The sequence below is a fragment of the Peromyscus californicus genome, unplaced genomic scaffold, assembly GCF_007827085.1.
Source record: "Peromyscus californicus insignis strain IS unplaced genomic scaffold, ASM782708v3 Scaffold_5__1_contigs__length_169319896, whole genome shotgun sequence".
Taxonomy (NCBI): Eukaryota; Metazoa; Chordata; class Mammalia; order Rodentia; family Cricetidae; genus Peromyscus; species Peromyscus californicus.
The window spans coordinates 128,716,647-128,737,215 of record NW_026294573.1 but is presented as its reverse complement, the minus strand read 5'-3'; the positions used below and the strand labels follow the sequence as shown (position 1 = coordinate 128,737,215).

Below are 20,569 nucleotides of genomic sequence, written 5' to 3'. Positions count from 1 at the left end.
TAGTAGTTTAGTTACAGCTTTAAAAAAATCTCAGTCCCATGATTAATACTTTAGAATTAATTTATATGTATGAAGATAGTACTTCTCTGGAGGCCCTTGAAATATGCTTGACTAATGGCTTAATAATATAATATGAGCAGTTAAATAAATCGTTTGGAGACTAAGGTTTTTAAAAAATGACATTTATTTAAGAGTTCATTTAAAGTTACACTTATGTGAGGAAGGCATCACAGTGATAGACAGATGATAGATGATAGATAGATAGATAGATAGATAGATAGATAGATAGATAGATAGATAGATGGAGAATTGTGTATATATTTCAATACATGCAATTCCACAGTTAGTTTATTAAATTGCTGCTAGGGTGGACACATAAGAAAGTAGACTGTTTCTCCCAGAAAGTCTTCAATTAGAATGCCTGATATATGAATATAAGATTATGAGATATGTGATTAAGATTAGAAAAATGTCAAAAGAAATGCCCTAGATCTTTGGCCTTTTGGACTACAGAAGTGTGGCCAAATTCAAAGACTACTTCCGGCTGCACATCCAATGACAGGTGTAGAAATGAGGAACCTTTGTAGAGCCCTTCTTAGCCTTGGTCAGTGATCGATCGCATGCCTACATTTTGATAAATCGGTCGGTTCTGAACTGATACTGAATGCTAAGGAGAAAAGAAGAAGAAAAAAAAACACACCTGCGCTAAAAATAACAAGAAGCCGGTGCCCATGAGAGATGGGAGTGTAGCGCCCACTATGTCAACACTTGCCACTTATAGCTGATGGGCACACATGTACCACACCTACACAGCCCTTCAGAATGTTTCCTACATAATGAAAGATTTGCATAAGATCAAGTTTCTTTATACCAGTGTTTGCTGAAACTTTGTTCTGAGCACATTCATTTTCTCGACAAGTTAGGTAAGTCATCTGGAATTAAAGGTTTATTGCTTTCTTTCAGAAATCCTGTGCAGAGGTCCCATTCATATGCATCATGGTGAATTTCACCCACTGCCTGTTGTGCATCTCACCCGGACCGCCAGGGGCCGCCAGAATAAATATCATTCATTCAGGGAATTCAACCAGGAGAAGGAGAAGACGTGGCGAGCTGGTTCAGAATCAGCCCCACCCCCACTCCCCGAGGCTGAGGCCTGTCCCTGGGGAGAAGGTGCTTCAAAGCCAATCTGCAAAAGAAGAAAATGTGGATGAAAGAAAGCAGAGAGTAGACCTTTGGGGAGTTGGTCCAGGCATCGTTCTATCGAGGAGAGAGGATGATAATAATAATTATATGAAGCATAATTATTATTAGGGACAGAAAGCAAGCTCAGGTTATCTCAGCTATGGTCAAGAGCCATGAAAGTGATTCACACTCATGATTCAAAGGGAATAGCAATAACACATGCAGTGGAAGGACACTTGATGGAAACAGGTCAGGCTGCCCAAATGTTTTCCCAAGTTCAGCTGAGCATGATTTACTGACATGACAGGCTCATTCACACAAACAGGTATCTAGGTTCACAAAAATCTGCGGAACTGATTAAAATCCTTCTGGATTTGTAACTCAGCTCAGTGACCGAGTGCTTTCTCAGCATCTGTAGGACCCGAGTTCCATCCCCAATGTGGACAGAGAGAGGGCAAGGGAGGGAAGAGAGAGGGGAGGGGAGAAGAGAGGGGAGAGGTCTAATTTAAATGGTGTTGCTGTATCATGATACTGCAGGATGGATTCATATTCACATAATCTCTCCACTGCTGAAGTTAGAAGTCTCTACCAGATTACACTCATGTGCCACCTAATAGGGGTATGCTTCTAACAATGCACCATTAGGTGACGTCACTGCTGTGTGGACACCAGTGTGCATGCACACATACCAAGATGAGACAATATCAGCAAACCATACTGTCTAAAAGAATCATACACGGGGACATCACTGACAAAAACATTATTTTGCATACATTTATACATTTATATACCCCTTCAGCTTTGCACACACCCCACCCCACCCCAGTTTTGCAAAGCTGAAGGATTAATCTTGAGCAAATCCTGAAGGGAATTTCTCTAGGCATTAAAATCTGATTATACAAAACCAAATCTAATATCAAAACTTCTAAAAAGATAATTCTGATAAATATCTGAATGATATGGGTGGTAGATTTGCTGACCGATTCAGTCTTATAAATGAACTCCATGTTGTCTTGACTTTTGAAAGTCACAGCATAGTGGAACAACAGACATACATATAAAAAGACTTGCAATTGGATTGTATTCACTCAAGCTGTAAAGGCACCATGACGAACCTGGTTTTGCCCAGGGAAAATGGTCAAGTATGTTCTCACGCTTCTCTGGCAAACTCTGCAGTACCGAAATGCCAAAGGCTTTGAAGTGGTGAGGGAGCACACGTTCTCGGTGCAGAAGTCCCCGGGGTGGGGGTGGGGCTGCGAGGATGCCATACAAAGCAGAACTCTGGTAAGTATGAGTATATTACTGCTATTCGTAGTAGTTTTTAGAGGAAAATGAGTGCCTGGCAAGCACCTTCCCAGTTATATATAACCATAAATGTAGGTTTGGGGTGACATTTAAAAAAACAGCACAATCATAGTGGGTTATTTGGTTTTCGGATTCTCTTTTTTGATACCAAATTGCTTCTTGGTAGAAGTTAATAAGGGCTATGAGGTCGTGTTAGATTAAAAGTGAAGCACACTGTTTTCTGAAAAAAAAAATTAAAAAGTTGGAATGTCAAGTGAAGTAGGTTTTCTTGGTAATGAGTTAGATGTCCCCTGATCCTGAGGTGGAGCCAGGTGTGGAGGCACATGGTAAAGGCAAGAGGAACAGGAGTTCAAGGTCACCTTTAGCTACATAGTGACTTAAGGCTAGTCTGGGCTACTTGAGATTCTGACCCCAAAAAGAAAAAGATTGAGGTGGAGTAGATGTTATCTTCAGAGTCCCGGGGCTGATTGTACCACACCTTCTCTGGCCCAGCAGAGTCAACTACCCCTAATGCTAAACCCAAACAGCCCAACGTCAGAGGACGCGACACTGTTTCTTCTGATCACTTTGGATGAGAGGACAGGGTATTCTGCCTGGACAACCTGTCTTTTCTTGGAAGGCAGTGCCTACTCCAGAGCCATTGTTTCTGTGACAGCTGGAAACAGCTCACAGGTGACACCAATCGGGCTAGCTATTTCCTGCAGAGGATTATCATGTTTAGGCAAGGGTGGGTGGCTGATATGCTGTTTGGGGTTGCTTTTGGAATTTGCTGGCTTATAAAAGCTTTTCTGGACCAAGTATTAAAATCTACTCCCTGTTTAAATATTTAGCTGCTGGTACTGCTGGTTGTCAAAACCAGATTAAATCATTTGAGTTTGTCGATCATACACCCACCATGGATGGTTCCAGGCATTTTTTTTCCTCTCCAAACAATATGGACCGATATTCTCACTTTCAGAAAAGAAAGTAACAGAAAAGCGGTTGAGAGCAGAGATTGTCTGGAGTGTCTTCAGTGTTCATGCTATCTCTTTGGGCTGGGGACTTACCAACCATCTCAGCAGGAAAACCCGTGGCCACTTAGCTGAGATTTGAATCTCAGATGCCAGGTTAGCTTCGGTTGTTAACTTGACACACCCAGGAAGAGGGAACTGCAATTAAGAAACTGACTGCCTCTGACTGACTTGTGGGCATATCTGTGGGACATTTTCTTATTGCTTACTGCTGTGTGAGGACCTGGCCCACTGTGGGTGCTACTATTCCTAGGTAGATAAATCTGGGATGTTGTCTTAGTTAAGGTTTTAACAGCTGTGAAGAGACACCATGACCACAGCGACTCTTATAAAGAAAACATTTAATGGAGGGTGGCTTGTTTACAGTTTCAGAGGTTCAGTCCATTGTCATCATGGTGGGGAGCATGGTGGCACACAGGCAGACATGGTGCTAGAGCTGAGAGTCCTACATCTTACAGGCAACAGGAAGTCAACTGACTCACTGGATGGTATCTTGAGCACAGGAAACCTCCAAGCCTGCTCCCACAGTGGCACACTTCCTCCAACAGGGCCATACCCACTCCAACAAAGCCACACCTCCTAATAGTGCTACTCCCTATGAGATTATGGGGGCCAATTACATTCAAACTACCACAGCTGTGTAAGAAAAATAGCTGAGCCAACCAGTAAGCAGCATCTACTGATTCCTGCTTCAGGTTCCTGCTTTGATCTCCAGCCTTAACTTCCCTGGAGGCTGGAGTATAACCTTTAAGTCAAACAAAACCCTCCCACCTCAAGTTGGCTTTGGTCGCTGTCTTATCACAGTGACAGAGAAGCTAACTAGAACACCAGACCAACTGCTAACCAGGGGTGTGACTTGGGCAAGTTACTTAGCCGTTCTGAGCTCAGTGTTCTCTTCTGTGACACAGAAAAGAAATCCTGCGTTATGAGGATTGAATAAAGTAACGGACATGAGACACTTTGCACACGCCTACTTCCTAGTCAGTCATTCCTCCCTCTCTGTTCCCTTTCTCCTTCTACTCCCCTCTACCTCCTCTTCTTCCTCACTACAGTGGAGAGGCGCCTCTGTCACACAGAATGAATCACGGGCCATTTCTGGTGAAATTATATAGTGTCAATAACCTCCAATGAGGAAAGACAATTGTATGGTAATTGTATTTGCATCCTCACCTTCCCAGAAGCAGAGGCAATTTATATGATATGACTCTTTTGACATGTGGTAATCATGGTCATCTATGATGCTCTTCTATATATCTCAAGTGATCCAGCTCTCTGTATGTTATCTCAGGATGGATAGAAACCACCACCCAGCAAACCAAAAGCATATATTCTTCCTGTTGTTTTCCCTTTTTTTTTTTTTTTTTGTTTTTCAAGACAGGGTTTCTCTGTGTAGCTTTGCGCCTTTCCTGGAACTCGCTTTGGAGACCAGGCTGGCCTCGAACTCACAGAGATCCGCCTGGCCCTTTTTAAATGGAATCCTGTGCTTTGTGCTCTCTCAAACATTCTTTGGCAAGGTGGATGCCATAGAGAAGAACAAAGTGTTGACTGTGGCTAGCTTTGGTCTGTATGAAAATGAAAACCAGGGACTTCTGGTCCCACATCACTTGTAGGTTTTAATATCTCCTTAGGTGGCCGTGATGCATACTCTTCACTGTCACCTAGACTGAATTTTCAGTTGCCTAAGAGATGCACCAGGGCACGCCTGTGAGGTCCTTTCCAGAGCACTTTCACTGAGGATCTAAGACAAACTGTGAATGTAGGCAGAAGCATTTGTGGGTTGTGGTCCCAGACTGAATAAAAAGCAGAGAAAGGAGGAAGCCTGCTGAGCCCCAGCATTCACCTCTCTGTTTCCTGACTGAGGATACAATGTGACCAGCTGCCCTGTGTTCCTGACACATGCCTCCCTCGCCATGATGGACTGTGGCCTCAAACTGGGAGCCACAATGTACTCTCCCTCCCTGCCTCCCTTCCTCCCTCCCTCCCTGCCTGCCTGCCTGCCTTCTGTCAAGAATCTGTCAAAGTGACAGGAAAAGCATCTAACACTGTAGCAAAACTGTATAGCCATCATTTGACACTGTGCTCGAAGGCCACAGGAATACAGATAATTTGATCCCCCGGAACTGGAGTTACAGTTGTAAGCAGCCTTGTGTGTGCTAGGAACTGAACCCAGGTCCTCTGCAAGTGCTCTTAACCATTGAGCCATCTCTCAAGCCCTGGAATACAGATAATTTGACAAATACAAATTTTCATCATAAAAAGAACCCAGGAAGTGGAAGAAAGAGGCAGCATTAACTTTGTCTCAACTCTTAACGGGATTTGGTCAAAATTCACAGACACATGCAGGAGCAGGAAACGATGTCCTTTTCCTCAAACATTCTGCTTAGGCTATTCGTAAGACGAGACTCTCAAGGGACAGAGTGCTTTCTTCTCCTTTGTTATTGCCTTACTACTGCATCAAATGAACCTTGAGAAGGGGTAAGTGAGTGTCTGCTTACCGCATTGGGGTATGGCCTCGCTCCACTGGAGAGCCGGGTAAAGCGAGGCATTCCCTTTCAGAGACATGTGCTATGTAGGCATCATCCTTGACACCCGCCCCCGTGTCACCTAGAATCACTTCTTGCTGATGGAGATTAAGGAACATGCATCTTGCCAAGGCTGATGGGCAGCAGAATCTTAGCAGGTCAGCTCCAGGTCATGGATGGTGTACAGTAGTTCAAACAAACAAACAAGCAAACAAACATACACACATGAACTAGTTGTAAACATCAAAAATTCAGGAGTGAAGGTACAAAGAGAAAGCTACTGTTGACTGTTGGTGGGAATGTAAAATGGTACAGTCATTAGAGGACACAGCATCGGGGAGACTCACAAAATTAAATGTGGGCCAGCTGAGTGGCCCAGAGGGTACATGTGCTCACCGCCATCAAAGCCTGACTAATGCAGTTTGACTCTCCAGGACCCACATGGTAGAAGGAGGGAACTGACTCCCACAAGTTTTCCTGACCTACACATACGTCATCTCCCAGGTCCTCCCCTGAAGTAAATGCAATACAAATATTTTGAAAATTAAACAGATACTATGTGGTCCAACAATTCCACATCTGTGTATACGCTCAGAAGAACTGAGAGAAAGAATTTGCACATTCACACCATGCCAGAGCAATGTGATTCATAACAGCCAAGAAACAGAAGCAAGTCTACGGTGCATCCTTAGAGGAAGGAATAAATTAACTACGCCATGGACGTAATGAATATTGCTCGGCTTAAAAAAGTAAGGGACCTATACAGCAGCCAAATTCATAGAAAGAGAGGGTGGTTTGCCAGGGCCTGGGGCCAGAGGAGGCAGGATTGGAAGTTTTTGTTTAATGGGTATTACATTTCATTTCTGCAAGATGAAAACTCTCCAGGATTAGTCACAAAATATGAATACAGTTAACATTGCTGACATGTACAATAAGACATGGTGACGTTGATAAATTTTATGTTCTCCTTCCTTTGTCCCCAACACAACCCTTTTTCAAAAGTGGCCTAATAGAAAAATCTGCACTTATAAATTCTTGTGAACAAAGAAGGAGTGTGCGTACATGATTGGCATGCCGAGTCGAGGAGTCCCAGGCCCTGGATGGATTGTGTTCCCTCCTACCAAGTGCCTGCGATTCACTTCCTTCTCTTGCAAAATGGAAGCACCTTGCCTTCCTGCTGTAGCCGTGAGCATCCATTGAGCCTGTCAGGAAGCTTGCACACTCGCTATGGTTGAAGTGGAGGTGAGAGGACAGGGGACTCCATCTTGTATTTATGCTTCTGTCAACACGTGTCTGTCATCTGGGCCTATTTTGTCACTAATACTGCTTTGTTGATAAAGGTACACAGCTTGTAGCGGACTTTGTTTTGAGTGGGGCTGAAGTTGGCACACAGGGCCTCATTGTACACACTAACCATCAGTTCTGCCCCAGATCTACACCCCAGACCCAGCTCACAGCTCTTATTGGGTTATTTTTTGATAGGAAATTGTTTACAAAAAAAGTAAAAATGCTCAGTGCAGATTTTAGGTGGATTTCTATGTTCAGTGTGATGAATTCAGGCCTGGGGGAGCCAAAGTGAATCTGTGGCAAGGTTCTTGGCAATGAAATCATGACACTGTTGTCAGATTCACTTGAGAGCAAAGCAGCCCCTGGGTGCTGATCGTGGGGTTCTAGTTGAGTGTAGTAGGGAGCACCCACGAGGCTGGCCTGGGGGGTCAGGTCAGCAGTCCCCTTTCCCTAAATGCCTCTGGCTCACATACTCCACCGGATCAACAAAACTGAGCAGGGGCTGTCCTGGCTTTCACTCAGACACAAGTGTCTGAAGCCACACTTAGGGAGGACATTCTTTTAAGCTGGCCCAAAGCAGAAAAGTGAACACATTCCCACTAGCAATGAGCAACCCCAGCTGCCTGCCGGCTTCCCAGGGTGTGCATAGCATCCCCATACTTAGCCCTTTTCCAAATGCTCATTCTCTATGTCACCCATGATGGTGCCCCATTTCAATTTATCTTAGCCTGGTTCTACTCTTCAAGTGATCAAATGCACTTCAATAAAATCATCAATGGATGGTGACAACTTAATGTGCACTCCCAGATAACGTATTACTTGAGAATGTCAGTATCTTACTGCAAGAGATCAATGATACCGGGCCATTGAAGGGATGCTGGAGTTGGCAGGGGGGTTGATCCAAGTGCCCACACTCAGACTTCCACATCTCAGTGTCTGAGAGCGGCCGTGGATGCCAATGAGAAATCTAACCTGACAGAATCTGATTACTGCTGCGTGATAAATGCCATTCCTTTTAGGTCAGTTCAAAAAAACCCTTTGCCCAGCTATAACAAAATCTGCTTGCCTTGATGAATGTGGGTAGGAAGAATAAGGCTAGACTTGAGGTTTCCAAATGCGCAGCCATCCGGCCTCCGTCCTGCACCTGCTAGGCTGGATCAGAGAATCAAAGCCTGATGTTCGAAACAGGTGTGAGCAGAAATCTTGAGTATTTAGAATGCTTATTCAAAAAGAACAAACCCAAGACTTGGTCTGCTTAGCATTTCTGAACCTTGGGTAGTTTAACTGTTATACTCTCAGAGTGGGAAGATGAGGACAGCCTAAGTCCTTAGCCCACTAATGGTAAAAGTAACTGAAGTCCTGCGGCTCTAAGCCTTGGGAGCATCAGAAGCACGTCTTTCACAAGAATATAGGCATTTCTGCTTAGAACCAAGCAAGCAGCATGTGTTATCATGAGGCATGGAGCTGGGAAAAATTTACCCAGTCTTCATGAATGTTAGGGAAGGAAAAATAGGGATTCTCTAAACAGGCCAGAAAAGAACACATTCACTAAAGAACATCTCTTCTTGAGAGGTTTTGTGTTCCCACACACTGAGTGATGAGGTGAGGGATGGAGAGAGGTGACTTGGGGGCCTTATTGTCATGAGCGGACCTTTCTTGGGAAGTGAATACCAGAGCCAGAGCAACGTTCTCAGGCACGTCAGACAACATTAAGTTACTCACACTTTCTTAACCCTGAGGAGGATGCTGGGGTGTGTCCTGCTTTGCCTGTTTCAGACATGGTTCCTAGGTATTGGCAGGGTCAGAGTGAACAACAGATTATCGAAGTTGATACACAGCCAGCCTTCTTCCCAGGTGTGGATCTGATAGCTCTGTCTGTGTGGTGTCCATGTGTACTCTCATTCTCACTGAGGACCAGTCACGTTTTTCACACAACCGTTTCTCTACATTGTACTAAGCAAACGGATCAAATATGAGATTCAAGATGGGGCTAACTCAACACTAGAAGACAGGAGATCTTAGTTTAAACAGAACTCAAGGATTGGCTCAGTCATTTGGACAGAAGCGGAGGCCTCGATCGCCCCCTGGCGCTTCGCAAAGCTGTGCAACCCATCACGAGTGGTGAGTCAAAGCAGGGGACCTCTCAGCTGCATGGATACCAATGCGGAGAGATTCATCCACTCTTCTAAACGCTGGGGTGGCCTCCATGACACTGCACACCACACTCTGAGGTGAAGGGCGTAGAAAAAACCAATGCCCTCCCAACTGCTGTGTGATCCCGAGCAAGTCCTCAGGGTCCTTACTTCTGTACAGAGATGATGTGGAGCTGATCTGGGGATCAAGTAGAAGACTCTATGCATGAGAAGAAGCAAGGCACACACACACTACAGGCCCCAGGATTTGCCATGGAGTTTGGGGTGTATTAGACAATGCCATACTTTGCTGGCAGTGTGAGAAAAATGTACTTCATGGAAATCACTGAGACACACAAATGAAGACAAAATAACAAGCAGGATGGACAGCACTAGCAAGGGTCTGAGGTCAAATCAGAACAAAAAATACTTGAAAGGTTAGGAAGCAAACTCACCATCTCTGTCTTAACAGCTCCCCAGAGCACCCCCCAGTGCCCAGCTCTCCAGAGTGCCCCCCAGTGCCCAGCTCTCCAGAGCATCTTCCCCAGTTCCCAGCTCTCCAGAGTGCCCCCCAGTTCCCAGCTCTCCAGAGTGCCCTCCCCAGTGACCAGCTCCCCAGAGAACCCCCCAGTGCCCAGCTCTCCAGAGTGCCCTCCCCAGTGCCCAGCTCCCCAGAGCGCTCTCCCCAGTGACCAGCTCTCCAGAGCATCCTCCCCAGTGCCCAGCTCTCCAGAGTGCCCTCCCCAGTGCCCAGCTCTCCAGAGCATCTTCCCCAGTGCCCAGCTCTCCAGAGTGCCCTCCCCAGTGACCAGCTCCCCAGAGAACCCCCCAGTGCCCAGCTCTCCAGAGTGCCCGCCCCAGTGCCCAGCTCTCCAGAGCGCTCTCCCCAGTGACCAGCTCTCCAGAGCATCCTCCCCAGTGCCCAGCTCTCCAGAGTGCCCTCCCCAGTGACCAGCTCTCCAGAGCATCTTCCCCAGTGCCCAGCTCTCCAGAGTGCCCTCCCCAGTGCCCAGCTCTCCAGAGTGCCCCCCAGTGCCCAGCTCTCCAGAGTGCCCTCCCCAGTGCCCAGCTCTCCAGAGCGCCCTCCCCAGTGCCCAGCTCTCCAGAGTGCCCCCCCAGTGCCCAGCTCTCCAGAGTGCCCCCCAGTGCCCAGCTCTCCAGAGTGCCCCCCAGTGCCTAGCTCTCCAGAGTGCCCCCCAGTGCCCAGCTCTCCAGAGTGCCCTCCCCAGTGCCCAGCTCTCCAGAGCGCCCTCCCCAGTGCCCAGCTCTCTAGAGTGCCCTCCCCAGTGCCCAGCTCTCCAGAGTGCCCCCCAGTGACCAGCTCTCCAGAGTGCCCTCCTCAGTGACCAGCTCCCCCAGAGAGTCATCCCTACTGCCCACTCAAAAAATCTGGGGAAATGAATTCACCACATGCCTGCAAACAGTTTACATAGTATTTGGCTTTTTAAAAAATGGATACATCTAATTTATTTCTCTCTCCTAAAGTGACATTTACTATTTGCTCCTGTAAAACAGAGCCTATAATTTCAGGATTGGTTTGTCTATTTGACCTTTCAGTAAAACAATCAAATTGATAATTATTAGAATGTCACTTTCTCAGCAGAGCGGGGGTGGGGGGGGAAAGTACAAAAATAAATACAGTTGTAGTGTTGTAAGATACCGATTCAAAAGCAGTATTAATGGAATGGTCTCCTTGAGACTTACTTGCTAAGAAAAACCTTATTTCTGCTTACAACAGTCTTCTATATAAAAGGGACAGCATCTCACCATCACATCCCATAACTGCTAGGATTTCTAAATCCTGACGATGTTATCTGTAGATGGAGGCCCTTCCTGAACGCCATCAGCTTGCACTTGCTTTCTCACAGTGGGAATTCCAGCACTAGGGCCCCCACAGAACGGTGACGTGTAAGCTTGCTTCTTGTGCAGCACCGAGCAATCGATCTCAGTAGGGGTTTCTGCTTGAAAATAACTTGATACCCTGGGTCCCTCCATTAAATTTAGGAAACACAGTTAAATTTTTATTCACTTCCGTTTGTTTGGAAAATTAAATAGATCGTTTCAAAGAACACAAGACATACAGTCACACTCAAGGGAAATCATGTTCTCAGTCTCCTGCTTGTGTTTGCTTTCTTCTTTCATGTTTTTGAACACAATGACTACCTTGTGAGATTCATCTCACATGTAGAAGCTCTCTGGCCCTCTTGCCTCTCACTCTCCAGTGGCAGTTGAGGGAATGTTTATGTTTGAAGCCATAGTGGATGGGTTAGTCTCACAGGTCATTTGTATAAAAAAATGACTTTTTTTTTTTTCATGTAGCACCGGTTGGAGATACAGAGCTTCACACTGGTAGTTAGCTTTGGAACTTTGGCCGGTTGCTCATGCTGGCCTAGGGAAATGGGAACATTGGGTGGCATGATACTTGATAGGGGTTCAGATCTGGAAACACACTGCTCCGAGAGCCTAAGAACTAAAGACTAGCTACGAGCACAGGCCTCTACTCATCTTTCCAATCATGCTCTTTCTTTCTTCTTCCTCCAGACCCTTCCAATGTCTTTTCATTTCTCTCTTCTTTCATCAGCTTAATTGATTTTTTTCCTCGGGGAGCATCTTTATAACATGTACATTTTTAGATCCTGGATGATAACTAAGACAGCTGTGAGCTGCATTTCTTTGTAACACTTCCCCATTGCTTCTGTCTGTAATAAGCCACCGAATTTAACCTGCACATAACCCCTTCTACATGAGGGTGAGGATCCTCAAGGCGTGGGGGACCCACATTGCTACTGAGACTCTATGTCTGAGAAGATGATAAGCCAGGTAGAAGGGAGCTGGGGACACAGAACAGACCACCACATCTTCTTTGGACACTTGGATCAGTCCTTCTCAGAAAACAGGCCACTGAGTGCTTGAAGTACCCGCTCATGACAGAGTGGCCTCCGCAGTTCTATGCCACACTTCAGCATGTGCACATGAGACGATGCTAAATAGAATTCATTGACAAGGACTTGTGAATGAAACCGTAGGAAAGATCACACACATGCATTAGAATGGCTGACATATAAAGCACGACGCAGTGTCCCCTCAGCTAATATGTAGAGGAGCTGGAATGCCTACATTCTTAGTGGAAAAACAATACCCATCGACTATGGAAAAACAGATTCACAACTGCTAGTGAAGTTAGTTACACAACAACATACAGCCTCACAGCTCCATTCCTAGGTACTTACTCAAAGTTACTTAAGGGACAGCCGTGGGCGAAGGTACGTCATGAAAATGCTCAGAGGTCTTAGCTGATAAATCAGCTGCAATCAAAACTAAAAGCAGTCCTACAGAACGGATCATGAAATCAAGAAGTTCAGCTCAGGTACTCAAGTGTCTCAACCATCCCGGTACTTGCTGCCCTTGGCCCTGTGTATGGCTGAGGGAAGAATGGACACCAGGTGTGCTGGATCCAGGCCATGATGCTTTCCCTGAGGGCTGCTATCGGGAACAACACCTAAGGATTCGACACCATTCTCCTCCAGGCTCCTCCCTTGCACCACCACCTATGGTTTCAACAAATCATGGCAGCTACAACCTGTATATGTGAATGAGGACCATCTGTAGACACCTCCAAGCACGCAGGTACGAGAGGAGAAGAGATGAGTGTGGCTATTTAGAAATACTTCATCTTGGAATTCCTTGAGGAAAACATAACAATGTTGAGTATGAAAGTACCTAAATAAAGTTTCAAAATATATGCAGCAACCCCCCCCCCCAGATCTGCAAGGTCTGTCTCAGTAAATTCTTAAGTATAGTAAATGATCTCAAAATTCCTTTCTCAGCCATCGATAGAACTGCTAAGAGAAGATCAGAATGAGTGCTGCAGATCAGAACAGCATCATGAATCTGTAACTGGTATTCACAGAAAATGCCAGTCACAACAGAAAGTCCTGTATTTCCCGGAAGACTTTAATGTTTGCCAAGTTGAGTCACATTCTAGGCTGTAGAACTTAATAAACTCAGAAGGGTGGGAGCGTAGGGAGTAATTCTGTTTCCATAATAGGATCAAATTAGAAGTCAAACAGAAAAAAATCTGGGAAAAAAATCCCCAAATGTCTCAAACGTTAGCAATCCTCATCTAAATAAACCATTCACCAGTGAAGAAATCAGGACACTAATCAACAAATGTTTTTAATAAAATGAAAAGAAAATACAACAACACACGAAAGCATGTGGAAAATGCCAAAGCAATGAGCCCTATGGCGTGGAACATTCATATCAAAGAACTTCATAAAAAAAAAAAAAAGGAAGATAAGAAAAAGTAAACACACGGAGACAAACAATAAATAATAGAAACAAGTAAAACGGAAAACAGACCAAAAATGAAGAAAAATGATAAAACCGAAAGTTAATTCTTCAAAAGATTAGTAAAAATAGTAAATAGGAAAAGCCATTTTGAAAGCAGATCAAAGCTTATTCGCTTGAAGGTTTTATAAAACTGTAATAATCAGCCGGTAGAAAACGCAGAACAGTGACACAAAACAGAATTGAGAAATAGACCCACACAGGTACGGCCCACTACTTTTCCAGACAGCGGGGCGTCTTTTCAACAAAGAGAAGAAGAATGTGTTGGTGGATCAAGTGGACAAGTATATGAAACCAAGGGAGGAAAGAACACCTTCCACCTCACTTTTCATATTCAAACAGCACAATTACACTAGAACTGAAGAGCTAAAAGGATAGAAAATAGTTCTTCAATAGAACAACACAACGCAGAAACCGTAAAGGGAAAGTGATAAGTTAGAGTTAATAAAGCCGAAGGTAGATTTACACTTCAAAGCAATACTGTTAAAGACTAGGGAAATTTGGGAGGCGACCAAAACATTTTAAATAACCGTACTGATAGCTGCAAAAGGACACGAATTTGTCACAACTCAATAAACTGTACGCTTACACGGGGTGAGTTTCAGTGTATGGATAGCTCAATAAAGCTGACTTTAAAAGTCACACATCTTCACCCGCCTTACATTAGGACTGCCTGCCTCTAATGTGTCCGTCTTGCCTTGGTTCTACTGAGCCGCAGAGGATCTTTAAGAACGCTTAAAAAAAAAAAAAAACAAAAAAAAACAAACAAAACAAAAAAAACGCTTTCATGGACTTCAGGGTGCAGTCAACTCAGATCGAATGGAGGAACACCTGTGTGACTGCCGAGCTATACATAGGTACCCAGGAGATGCCTGTAAATCAGCATGGGAAGCAAGGGGGCGTGGTCTCTGTGAGAACTTAGCAACAGTAAATGCCATCTGAGAAATGCAAAGGATTGTCCATTCCCTGGGCACCTAGTCTCACTATGTTACTCTGAATGGCTTGTGTCCAGCCCAAGTCTGTAGCTCCCCCTTGAAAACATTCTGAAACATATACATCCCAAACTCCTCAGTACTAGGCCTTCACTTTCTAAAGTTGTCTAAATAAATGAATCAACTCATTCAGTCCCCTTACTTTCCCAGAGAGGAAACCGAGGCTCAAACAAATGGAATGATCAGTCAGACATAGCTAGAACTGAAGTCCTTTCCCTGAATTACACTGATCTGTGCATTCCCAGGAGCCTTGGCAGAATTTCTACATGATCTGAGTATCTATTCTCAGGCTTAGAGAATGGAAAAGTGGATAGTCTATTCTCGGAACGGCAAATAGCTATAATACGGTAAAGTTTTCATCTCTTGTCACTATAGCTTTATCTTCTAGAGAGATAGTTGACAGGAAAAGCAGAAAGTTTCTTCACAGTGCTTCTCTCTCTCTCTCTCTCTCTCTCTCTCTCTCTCTCTCTCTCTCTCTCTCTCTCTCTGTGTGTGTGTGTGTGTGTGTGTGTGCAAGTGCAAGCACACTCACATGCAGTAGTGGAAAGGGGGGGGGGTGTCTCTGACCTTGAAGCACCTGCTGTGCCCAGCTCAAGTATCAGCCAGAGCAGCTGCTGAATTCACCACCACCGACAGAGACAATTTTCCGGAAACTCCCTTCCCTGTACAGCTCCAGTTACTCCCTTCCCTGTACAGCTCCAGTTAAGTGTTGTGGATGGATTCTTCCATGGGAGGGCATTAAGTAACACTAAGAGGGGAGGAAGAGGAACAGAGGCAGCATTCCCTCCTGCTGCTCCCACCTCTGGGAAAACCGCATTGCTGAGTGAGGTGTGGTGGCGCACGCCTTTAACCCTAGCACTTGGGAGGCAGAAGCAGGAGATCACTGTGACGGGCCAGCCAGGACTATATTGGGAGACCTTGTCCCCAAAATATTTAATCGCCACACATATTCACAATAAAATGCTCACTTGGAGAGGACAAGGATGGGGGCAGCCTCATGTTAGCACTGGGGGCGGCCGGGGGGGGGGGGGGGACTTTGGGTAACTTGTAACAAGGGCAGTGGGTGGAAGCATGTTAGACCTGGAAATGGTGCAATGCAACATAAATATGTAGTGAATTGACCATATACAAGATGTTTGACTAAGGGCAGTTGTGTGGAAATGTGGTGATATTTTATTTGTATGTTAATAAATAAAATTTGCCTGGAGATCAGAGGAAATAGAAAGCCATTTTAAGTAAACACAAAAATTAGGCAGTGGCAGTACACGTCCTTAATCCTATCACTTAGCAGGCAGGGTCTCTGTGTGTTCAAGGCCACACTAGGGAACAGAGCTAAGTGTAGTGACACACGCCTTTAATTTCAGTACCAACCATAGAAACCTGGAGGTCTGTACAGACAAAGAGAAAGTGACAGACCTGTGTAGGAAGAGGAAGTGAGGTAGCTGGGCTAAGATAGCCAATGAGAGGGCAGAACAGCAAGGCAATAAAAGCCTGTGCAGACAGGAAGTCGTGGCATTCGGAAGCTGCGGAGCTGGTGAGGTAGGTTGGCTGGTGGATCTCACTGTTTCCCTAATCTAAGGCTTTCACTCCTATATTTGGCTCTGTGTTTTTTATTTAATAAGACCACTTAGAAATTCATCTACAGGCAGTTGTTATGATTCTGATGAGAACTTAATCTCAAAACTCATATGGTAAGTGTTCATGGAAGAGGGTCCTGAAAGACTATAAAAGTCGGAACCATTAGATGACTAGAAGGAAACATTCTCTTCTGGACACAGCAGGGCAGCTTCATATATGAACTCAGGGTGGTTGTGATGGCATGCACAAAACCTGTGCAAGCCCAAACCAGAGCAGATCCCAGTGAGGACGAAGGAGCTGGGCACACAATCCCACCCCAGATCACGGAGCTGTTGGCGACGCTGCCTGTTAGGAGAGAGAGAGTGTGTGTTCCCTAAGAGTTCCCTAAGTGCAGGTTGACCACTCTCCAGTAGAAGACCACACATCCAAGAATATTTGGGGAGCACAAATCAGTCATGAAGGATTTATAAAAGAGAGAGACATGCACACAAAGTTGGGTGGGTAGGGAACGGGGTGTGAGAATTGGGGAAGAGTTGAGAGAGTGGTGAATACGACCAAAATACATTGCATAAAACTCTAAAAATACTCTTAACCATATTTTTTAAATATTTAAGTTAAATACATGAAAAGCATCAAATGTTATATCTACTAAATTCCCTTTGCATCAGCTAAGCATATAATAAACATGATCCAGAAGGGTGGTACACACAGGGACAATCTGCCTCTGGCAGCCTGGTCAAACTTTCGGTCTCTGTACAGTTTTTTTTGGCAGGAATAAGGTTAAGAAAAGGTTCAAAGTTCATCCTGTAGAGGGTGGGAACTAGCATCTTTAAAGAGATAAACTGACAACTGGGATAAATCCCAATTTTTTTAAAAGCAATTATTTTCATAGGAGATGAGGATGAGGATGGTGACAATCCACCTCTGATTTATTAAAAAGTAGCCCCTTCATCCCCCAGTGCAGAGGGAGCTGATGGCTGTTTTTTTCCATGACCAGATTATGGAAGCATGATGTGCCTGTGTTCTGGGGTCACGGGTGGGTTTTACCGTGTCAAAGGATATGTGGCAAGCACCTGAGGATAGACCATCCGAAAGGGTTTGCAGCTCCGCCATTGGGGCTGAGGTGAGCTTGGAGGTGAGCAGTCTAGCTTGTGATGTTTGAGCTTCTAAGGCAATGATGCCACCCTGACCTGGAACTATTTAGTAATGACATCGGTGAATTTTTAAAGGCCTGGTATCCCATACATGACGTTCAAGGGAAGAACAGTAGTTCAGGGAGACATTGCTGAATGTACACTGGACAAACAGTTATCTGGTGGCTCGGGCTCTGAGTGTCGAAGTTGCACCAGACACAAAAATTCATTGAGGCCAGGAATTTACTACCGTTGTGCGGTCTTTACAACTCTATTCATATCCTACTTCAAGAGTTGCTGTGGACATCGCTCTGTATAAATAAAATGCTGATTGGCCAGTAGCCAGGCAGGAAGTATAGGCGGGACAAGCAGAGAAGAGAATTCTGGGAACAGGAAGGCTGAGTCAGGAGATGCTGCCAGCTGCTGCCATGAGTACCAACATGTAAGATACTGGTAAGCCACGAGCCATGTGGCAAGGTATAGATTTATAGAAATGGGTTAATTTAAGATGTAAGAACTAGATAACTAGAAGCCTGAGCCATTAGGCCAAACAGTTTAAATAATATAAGAGTCTGTGCATTTATTTTATAAGTGGGCTGCGGGACTGATGGGGCTTGGTGGGAGTGGTTCCGATTGTGATCGGGTTAGCTTTGCTATGTGAAAATGGCTTTTCTCAAACACAAAACCACACAATCAAGGTGCTTTGCAACAACAAGTAACAATCCACTTCATCCAACCCCACCCCTCCTGCTCGTCTCCCCACACAGGCGGATGAATGTCAGCATACAACGACATGAGCTTGGTGACTGGCAGCCATGAAGCATGACACTCTCCTTACAGCCTCGGAGGATATTGTAAGGAGGTATGGTGACAAGGTTTCAAACCCACATTCTTGGAAGGTAAACGGAACTCTTTAGACAATTATTCAGATCCACAATTAGGTCCTGCTTCCAATAACCATGTTGTTTTCTCTCCCTATTTTTGTCCCTGAACCCATTGCCTATGATTCCGTTTCACCACAAATAATGTGGAAGGAGGAGCCAGGCAGCTGAAATACCATGTGCATGCTCAGGATATTTGAGTGTGCGCAAGGTCACAGCTGACTGTTAGACACAAGGTGGGTGGGGCTTCTGCTCACACGGTTATAGACGCAGCTGGTACCCACAGAGATCCTACAGCCATTGCAGAGCAGATGGCTAATGAGGGAGAAAAGAGGCCTATCATGGGAGGTTAGGGAACCAGAAATAGCTGCTGCCTTTTAGCACCAGGGATCCTGGACTGCTTTTTGGCTAAGGGAAAGAGAGGAAGGGTTTAGGCCAGTAGGGCCCTTCACTCAAAAGTTCATGTGCTTGAGTTCATGCGCTTCAAATATTGCTAATTAAATGGGTAGTTTTCAAAAGATTACCCAAAAGGTAAGATTCATTGAGGCCAGGAATTCATTGAGCCCAAAGCAAACCTCATAGCTTAACTATGAGAAATGTAACTTGAAACAAAAGGCAGGGACTGTTGAACAAAATAGTGGCTTTTCTCTGATTTAGATTCTTTTTTTTTTTTTTTTTTTTTTTTTTTGGTTTTTCGAGACAGGGTTTCTCTGTGTAGCTTTGCGCCTTTCCTGGAACTCACTTGGTAGCCCAGGCTGGCCTCGAACTCACAGAGATCCACCTGGCTCTGCCTCCCGAGTGCTGGGATTAAAGGCGTGCGCCACCACTGCCCGGCCTCTGATTTAGATTCTTATGGTTGCTGTGTGCACATTAATGCCTAGCTCTTTATTCAGTGTATCTAATGGCTGCTCCACTGTAGCATCTTTGTCTCAGAGACCTCCTCTCCAGGGGAAGACTCTGAAGAGAATGAGGGTCTGAAGACAACCTAGTCATAGTCTAGTGCAGAGGCTGCCCTAGACAGCATTCCTGACAGCAGCTACCTCCTCTCCTGGGCCTCTTTCGGTAAACAGGGAATCCTGCTCTCAAACCCACAGCAGCCCTGCATGCTCCTGAATGGGTTCTTTGCTATGACTCCCTCTACTATAAGAACAGAGTCCTCACAGGGCTGAGCACACCTTGTGCAGGTGTACTCCCCCAATGGAGGGTCTATGCCTACTGGATTACTGAATAATTGCCCACGGAGTCACTGTTCTGGGTCAAGGTTCTCCATGCAGGAATATATCATAAAATGAGCTCCCTTCAGAAGGTGCATGGGCACCTCTACTGTAGGGAGGGAGCTTGTGGCCCTGAGTGAACATGGTTTTAGATGACTGAACCTCAAGGCTTGTGGGAAAAGCATCTCTGGGACTAAAGAAGAGGAACACTATGAGAGAAAATACATGAGGTGTTAGTAAACGGAAAAGAAAATGTTTCCTACCCATTAGAGCAAAAATCAAGCACTGAATCTGACTCCAGATGTAGTGGAGAATAAGAAAAGCCAGGAGTGCTAGGCAGATTGCTAACTCCTGCGAGAAAACAAGAAGAAATCTTCACTGACATCATCACAAATCATTTCTTCCATAGCATTTAGACAAATGTGTTGAGTGGGAAAACTACAATGTGTTCCTTGGGGGCGGGGGGGGGGGGGGGGAAACTGCGCTGCTAATGGAAATACCTCTTCCTCCTCAAATATAGACATCTCCATAAAGTTTCTAGAAATAATCAGTCCATCCATTGGCTTTGGTTTTTAACCTGAAACTAGCCCTGGAAAGGTTGCTTTATAAACATTTACTTTTGTCGTTTTGTATCTGTGAATAAAGATCAGGTTTAAAAACCCGGTACGCCTAACTCTCCAAAATGATATCCTTTTGTTACCTGGAGAGACTGGGGTCCACTTGGGCAGATACAATAAAATCATGCTGTTTGCTGTCCACTGTCACCTGATGACCCAGGAGTACAGACCCATGGGTGCTGAGTGACAGCTTATCATCCAGGCAACACTCACTCCCCACACCTTATTTAGGAATCCCGAGTCTAGAATGACTGACATTCTTCCTCGGAGAGAAACTGCAGATATGTTCTGGGGGCTCTTGGAAACATGCAAACATCTAACTAAGCAATAGAAGGAAGATTTGGACTTCAAATGTTCATTATAAAA

At 45.1% G+C, this 20,569-nt stretch overlaps 1 protein-coding gene across 2 annotated transcripts in view; it reads right to left on the bottom strand.

Moving 5' to 3' along the window:
- Positions 1 to 359: 359 nt before the first annotated feature.
- Trim55 (tripartite motif containing 55) overlaps positions 360 to 20,569 on the bottom strand; it is a 46,164-nt gene continuing 25,954 nt past the window's right edge. For both annotated transcript variants that reach the window (XM_052716884.1, XM_052716885.1), the window contains one exon: positions 360 to 1,186. In XM_052716884.1, coding sequence (XP_052572844.1) covers positions 1,064 to 1,186 — 123 coding nt within the window. In that variant the 3' untranslated portion in view covers positions 360 to 1,063. The remainder of the gene's footprint in view (positions 1,187 to 20,569) is intronic.